The sequence below is a fragment of the Tupaia chinensis genome, unplaced genomic scaffold (assembly GCF_000334495.1).
Source record: "Tupaia chinensis unplaced genomic scaffold, TupChi_1.0 Scaffold000196_1, whole genome shotgun sequence".
Classification (NCBI taxonomy): Eukaryota; Metazoa; Chordata; class Mammalia; order Scandentia; family Tupaiidae; genus Tupaia; species Tupaia belangeri.
The window spans coordinates 781,214-789,005 of NW_006159671.1; the positions used below are offsets into that span (position 1 = coordinate 781,214).

The 7,792-nt window shown below is 39.7% G+C and overlaps 1 protein-coding gene across 1 annotated transcript in view; it reads left to right on the forward strand.

Moving 5' to 3' along the window:
- Positions 1–5,295, forward strand: part of PRMT3 (protein arginine methyltransferase 3) — a 128,605-nt gene extending 123,310 nt beyond the window's left edge. Inside the window, exon 16 of the mRNA XM_006146901.3 lies at positions 4,974–5,295. Coding sequence (XP_006146963.1) covers positions 4,974–5,083 — 110 coding nt within the window. The 3' untranslated portion in view covers positions 5,084–5,295. The remainder of the gene's footprint in view (positions 1–4,973) is intronic.
- Positions 5,296–7,792: the final 2,497 nt, after the last annotated feature.

Consider the following 7,792-nt stretch of genomic DNA (forward strand, 5'->3'; position numbering starts at 1 on the left):
GCCACAGCAGCTGGGTTTGTTTACATTGTTTTTTTGAATCCTGTTCTCTGTCATTTCAAATGCCCCATTTAACATGTCGTGAATCTCTAAAGGATTCTCTGATCTCTCTACTACATTTATCTTTTTTTTTTTTTTTTTTTTTTTTTTTTTTTTTTTGGGGGGGTTTTTTTTTCTTGGGGGGTCTTACACTGGAGAGAGAGACAGAGAAACAGAAAATGAGAAATCACCCCCCCAGTGGGGATGGCCATCCTATAGTCCCTTCTCCACCGTTCTCCTCTCGGGATTTTGGGCATACATGCACATGCACCTAATGTGAATTTCAAGCCGCCAGGTCCGGGATTCAAACCGTAGTTGGTCTTGTGTGAGTCCAGTGCCTTAACCACTATAACACTTGCAGGCTCTTATCTAATTTATTCTTAAGGCAGCACTTTTTTTTAAATTCCATTTTACTATCATTATTCTTATTTTTTAAAAACATTTGATCACTATACTTGTCTTGTAAAGAGAATTTACCCAACATGAAACACACCCTAGACCAGTCCAGTTGAGAATACGGTACATGTTATCATCAACAGGTAATAAACCATTTCTGTGTCCTATAGATGTCTTGCCTCTCTATTTTTCTCCTAAAAATTTGTACTTAATATCCTTTTTCCATTCCAAGATCCCATCTAGTATAACACATTATATTTAATCTTCATGTCTACTAATCTTCTCGCTTTTATGTCCTCCGATCTTTCAGTCTCTTCTATAGAGTGCAGTTTAGTTGGTATATAGTAAGTGGAGAAATACAATGTCTCTCTTTCATAGCCTGGCTTGCTTCACTCAGAAATAAATTTTCCGTATTCGAGCATTTTCTATCAAATGCCAGGGTCTTGTTGTTTTCTATGGCTGAATAGTGTTCTATAGTGTATATATGCCACACTTTTTCAATCCATTCATCTGTTCATGGACACTTGGGTTGATTCCATGTTTTAGCAATTGTGAATAATGCTGCAATAAACATGGATGTTCAAGCTCTTTTCCGACTGAGCATTCTCCTGTCCTTTGGGTAGATACCCAGGAGTAGAATCGCTGGATCACATGGTAGTTCTATTTATAGGTCTTCTAGAAACCTCCATATTGTTTTTCGCAGCAGCTGTACCAATTTACATTCCCAACAACAGTATAAGAGAGTTCCCCTTTTACCAAAACCCTGCCAACACTTACTGTTTTTTGTATTTTTAATCTTTGTCATTTTGACAGGGGTTAGGTGGTATCTCATTGAAGGCACACATTTTTAAAACAACTTTATTATGCTGGTAAAAGACTACCTGAATGATGAAGTGGGGAGATTAATGTCTCTGTATTGACTCACATGCATGGCATTCCCTTTTGAAAAAGCAATGTAATACACTGTAAAGTTATATGCAATCCAATGTAATATAAACAAGATTATGATGATAATAAAAATAAATAAATAAATAAAAACTAACATCAAAAAAGCAACTATATTATGCTGTAATTTACATGCAATTAAAATTTATAATTTTTAATTGTGTAGTCCAGTGAATTTTGGTAAATGTATTTTCCACAATGGATATATTGGAATATTTCCATCTTTCCAAAGAGTTTCCTCCTCATTCCCCCATGCGGTCAGTCTCTGATTTCAGTTCCCAGTCTAAGACAGTCACTGATACCTCTTTTAGAATTTTATGTCAATGGAATAATAGTGTGTGCTCCAGCTGCTGCTACTGCTGCCATATATATATATAAGTTTATTTCTTTCATGAGATAAAGAGACAAGCAGAGAGAGAGAGCGAGAAGGCCCTCCCCACACTGCAGTCCTCCCCAGCTGCTGCTAGCCTGGGTCACAGGCACCCTGCATATGCCTGGTGTGTACAGGGAGGACTTGAGATTCAGGCAGGCCCTCCATGTGAGTGCAGTTGGGTAATTGCTCCCCCATGCATCTGTGCATGATTAGTTACTTTCTTATTGCCAACTAGTATTCCTTGTGGACTTATATTTTCTTAGGTATTCACCTGCTGCTAGACTTTCGAATTATTTTCAGTTAGGAGCCATTATGAATAAAGTTACTACGAGCATTCTCATAGAAGTCTTTGTACAGGTATATGTTTTTATTTTTTGTGGGTAAATACCTATAAGTAAAATTACTTGTTCTTGTACTGTTTTGGTTTTGGTTTTGGTTTTTACTTCAAGGAACTTACGAACTTTTTGGAGAGGTTTTTTTTCTTTTTTTTTTTTCGCTATAGGGCGCGTGCACTCGCCAGAAAGACAGAGAGAGACAGAGAGACAGAAAGCGAGAAATCACCCCCCAGGGGAGATGGTCACGCCGCAATCCCTTCTCCTCCATTCTCCTCTCGGGATCTTGGGCACACATGCACACGCACCTGGCGTGAGTTTTAAGCCACCGGGTCCCAGACGCAAACCGTGGTCGACTACGTGGGAGTCCAGCAACATAGCCATTACGCTAGCTGCTGGTTCCCGGAACTTGCAAACTTTTTCTAAATGACCAGACTAGTGAACATTCCTGCCACCATCGTGAGTTCATTTGTGCCACACATTGGCCAGTATTATTAGAAAAAGGTCTTTTTAGGGGCCAACAGGTGGCATGGTGGTTAAGGTGCTGGATTCCCACATGACCAACCACAGCTTGAGTCCTAAATTTGGCCGCTTGAAAATTACGCAGGGTGCATGTGCATGCATTCCCAAAACCCTGAAAGTAGAATGGAGAAGGGATTGCAGCATAGCTGTCCTTCCTGGGGTGGAGGGTGGGGGTAACATGTCACTTTCCCTCTCTCTGTCTCTCTTTGGTGAGTGCATATGCCTTATGGCAAAAAAAAAAAAAAAAAAAAACTTAAGGGAATACGGACTTGTCTCTGTGCTTTTAATTTGCATTTGCCTGGTGAATGATGATGCTGAGCATCTTCTCATGTGTGTAATGATGTGTGTGACGTGTGTGTACCTCTTTTTGTGAGGTTACAGTTAAAATACTTTGCTCAATATACTGATGTGTGTGGCGTGTGTGTGAGGTTACAGTTAAAATACTTTGCTCAATTTTTGACTGAGTTGTAATCCTATTGAGTTGTAAGATTTCTTTATACAAACACTCCTCAACTTGAGATGAGTTATGTTTCCATAAACCCATTCTAAGTTTAAAAATATCTAAAGCTGAAATGCCTTTATTATATTGGGTCATGAGGAAAGTTATGGCTTCATGATTTTGCGTAGAAAAATGTAGAAAAACTTGGGACCAGCAGATGGCCTAGCAGTTATGTTGCTGGCCTCTCACATGGCCGACCACAGTTCAAGTCCTGGACCCAGTGGCTTTAAAATCACGCTTGCCCTGTGTGTGTGTGTGTGTGCTTCAGAAGCTCGCTGGACGTGTGTGTGTGTGTGTGTGTGTGTGTGTGTGTGTGTGTGCACTCCCAAGATCCTGGGAGGTGAATGGAGAAGGAATTGTGGTGTGGCCATCTCCCCTTGAGGGTGATTTCTCACTTTCCCTCTCACTGTGCCCCCCCACTCCCCTCGAGCTCATGCCTATAAGGCAAAAACCTCTTAAAAAAAAATAGAAAAATATGTCATGACTTTCTTGACAGCCGAATACCCAACTTACTAAACATAGCCTGCCCGTCTCACCCTTCTTGGGGTAGTTTAACTTAATGCTAAACATAATCTGTCTGGTGTCTCTACTGAATTCCCTTAAGTTTCAAGAAGTTCCTTCTATTCTGGCTACGGGGAGTTCCAGCATCTCCCAGACCTGCCGGGCTGTGGGAGTTGTCCACTAATTGCTCCCTCGTTGTTCTTTGCCCAGAAACACAGTTCTGTGCTTCTCTTCACAGCCTGGTTATTTAGCCAAAGTCTCAAGGACTTACTGTAGATTTCTAAAAGGGTTTTAATACAGATACTATCTGCAGTTCATTGTATCTTTCCCCCAACATTGTGTCTGCATTTTTATTTCTGTTTCTTGTCATACCGCATTAGGTAGAACATTCAAGGATAACATTAAATAGTACAATGGTAGTGTTATCTTTGCCATATTCTCATTTTGGTCTAAATGCTGGTATTTTTGCTTTTTATCATGTTTGTCCTCAGATTTTAACTAACACTCTTTTGATAAAGAAGTTATTTTTTTATTTCCACATTAATGGATTTTCCTATATTAAGAGACTTTTTTATGACTCAAAAGTTCACTAAAAGCTTTTTTGTCATCATATAGTGTTTTGAGCATGTGCATTCCTAGTAGTTCAGTTTACATCCTTAGGAAACTCTTATATATAGTAGGCACCAAGAAATACAGGAAAAAATAGTCATAGCACCACCATTTATAATGGAAAAAACAAACCTGGAAACAATTCAAGAGAATGAACTAATGTTGCCCAAATGGGATTTAATACAGCACAAGAGTGGGCATACAACACAGTGACTGTTTTCCTCAATGGAGATTAATCCCACAAATAGTGAGTGAAATGATATGGGAGGGTTTTGAGTTTTAAAGCATATAAAAACTAAGCAAATCTAGAAGGAGACTCCAAAGAGGTCATGGAAAATGGAATTGAAGTATGAGTTTATTTTAGTACAAAAAACTTTGAAATGTGTGCATAGTTTCTGTAATATCCATTTTTCTTGGGCTTTTTGAAGCCCTTTCATACTGGGATACAGATTTATGAACTGACACTGAAGTAATGGTAGCAACAATACCAGGACCGTGACTATCGCTGGAGGCTGGAAAAGAGAGATGTGGAGGGACGGGTCAGTTCTAAGCCGTTTTTACTACTTTAGAATCTCAAGTATATGTTGCCCTTTCCTAGATATGAGCTTCTTTATAACAGCAACTAAATTTGGTGACTTACACCAAGACACACTGTTTATACATGAAAAGCAACAACAAGCCAGTCAGCACTGCAGAAACATTATTTACTCAGACCCTGTTTCTTAAATTCTTAAACACGTGTTTTTCCTTTCTTTTATAGGGGAAGCCTTGAAAGGGAAGATCACAGTTCACAAGAATAAGAAGGATCCACGTTCTCTTACTGTGACACTCACGTTGAGAAACTCAACTCAGGTGTATGGCCTCCAGTGAAAGTCAGACAAGCACAGCTAACTTGCAGCTTTTAATGTGAGGGGTAGGGTGAGCAGGGCGGGAGGGGAGAGCTGGGTTTATGTGAGCACATGGACAATGGGTCCTTCCCTAATGAGCCTCCCCAGTGATGCCGAAGCGTGGTGGGGATGTGAGGCAGTTCCACTAGGAAGGGACCAATGAACTGACCCTCATGGTCCACCTACCAACAAAGCCCGCTCGGCCGGATTTCGTCACGTGTAATGTCCACATTATGTGTAGCTATGTTGAACATCATTTAAATCGGCCTATATTTGGAACACGGATAGTCTTCGTTGTTTTTTAATAAGTTTCTTACTATAAATTTTAAATAGTAGTGATTGATTAGGTCATTTGGATAATGTTTTATTAAACTAACAACCCAAGGTAGTACGTACACATTTTGCAGATTTCTTCTTTGAGGAATAGTCTTTAATAGTATTATTTGCTAGACTCTCAGGACATAATAGAGAACAAGTACAGGGAAAGACAGCATCGACCTCGGGCGGACCACGTCTGAGGGCAGCGTAGTCCACGGTTGGTCAGCATGCCTGCAGTTCTTCTTTTGTACTTCCCTCTCTTTAGGAAGATTGTTTAGCCATATATCTATATATATTTGTAGTGTTGCCCAAAAATCTAATTTCAATACATTTATCCTAGGTTTCATAAACATTTTTAGAGTTTGGGTTAAATATGTACTTATTTAATAATAAATGTGTACCTATTACCTTTTTCAATCCAGATTTATGTGCAAAGGTTAAACATGTAACTATCAATATATTACACTGTAAAATTGTGTCTTCTACAGTTACTGATGCAATTTGAAATAGAATGAAAAACATTCAATAAAATGTATAAAACAGCTGTTAGCATTATAAACTACTTCAGCATATTAGAGCCCTTTGTGAAACCAGAAGTATTTGCAACAAGTCTTTGTTTTTCCTTTACATTCTTATAGTTTATTTTCTTAAATGCAGTTATAAAGTTCAGAGCAGATTTTCAGCAGTTAAAAATAACATATACAAGTTCCAGATATTTATTAATCATTGTAAACCAACACGATTCTTCAGTGTGATTTTGTACATTTAGAAGAGAACGATGTCCTGGGTAAGTGGAAATCGTGCAGGTGTCTTCTCGAAGGCCTTCATTCTAGTGGAACATTTTATTTACCAGTGTGGACCTTCTTTCATCTTGCTATAACCCACATTCACGGAGTAGGATGTGCATTCAGCATTGGGACCCAGTTTGTCCCAGAGTTCTGGGCTGTTCTTTCTGTCCAAGCGGACATCCGGATTGAACAGTGGGATCCAGCTGCCTCTACTACCAGGCCAAGGGCTGGCCTCATTTAGTGGATTTTGCAAGTAACTACAAACTTTCCAATTTTTAAATTTGATTTCCTTTTTATAAGTGAATAACAAATATATCCTACTATTTAAAAAAATATTTCTCAAAATTTTGCATAGAAAAATAATGTGTCGTGACTTTTCCAAAACTTTTGATTAGTTTTCATGGAATTTTTTACCCAGTGACTTATTTTCTTCTGATTATAACTGGCCCAGTCATCATGCATCTGTCTTCTTTTTAGTTAGCCACCTTGGGCGAGGATGCTCTGACCTGTGTGCCTAGAGGTGTTTTATCAGGATGGGAGCATCCAGACGTTTAGCTCTTCAGCTGGAATGTTTGCTGTCAAAGACAAGTGCCTGCTAGCCCTTGGCAGTGGTAAATATGGTGCCCCTTACCGCTGCAGTCAGTGGGCATTTAGAGAGAGCAGTTTTTTTGTCCCAGGGATTTTATTTTATTTCCGTTAAGGTAGGACAGTGTTTTCCCCATTTTCCTTTATGAAAACTAACATTATGGTGTCATGATGTGTGGTGTTCATCCAAGTGTGGTATTCACGCGTATATAGTGGAATACCGTGTCCTGAACCCTGACAGGACGGAGAACTGGAGGGAAAAGGAGTGCAGCGCGACCACGCCCTGTTGGCAGGTGCTGTCTCTCTCCCTCTCTCTCCCCCTCATGCATACGTGCATGAGAGCACATGCCCTTTGGCAGTTAAAAAACATTAGACAAAAAAGCAGGATAACTTGAGGTTGCACTAATTACGAGAGGAAACATACATATGCTGAAAGATTGAAGGAAAAATTAAGTTACAGCAGTGATTGAGTGACTATTTTATCTATCAACTACACCTTCTATAACGCTTTGCAACTTTAACACATTTTAAATATGTATAATTTTTCTCCCCAGACAGCTCGTGCACTCACTGAAAAGAGAGAGAGAGGGACAGTGTGAAAGCACTACCCAGGAGGCATGGTCACACCACAGTCCCTTCTCCCCAATTTCTCCCTCTTTTTCGGATTTTAGATATGCATATACATGCACCAAATATGTTTTCCAAGCTGCAGGTCCAGGACTCAAAACAGCAAGGCTAGCACCATGGAATCCAACAGCATTAACCATCATGCATGGACTGGCCCCCAAAAACATATTCTTTTTATTTTTTATTTATTTATTTATTTATTTTTGAGAGTTTTTTGCTATAGGGCATGTGTGCTCACCAGACAGACAGAGAGAGACAGAGAGACAGAAAGCACCCCCCAGGGGGGGTGGCCACGACACAATCCCTTCTCCTCTGTTCTCTTCTCGGGATCTTGGGCACGCACGCATACGCGCCTGGTGTGAGTTTTAAGCCAT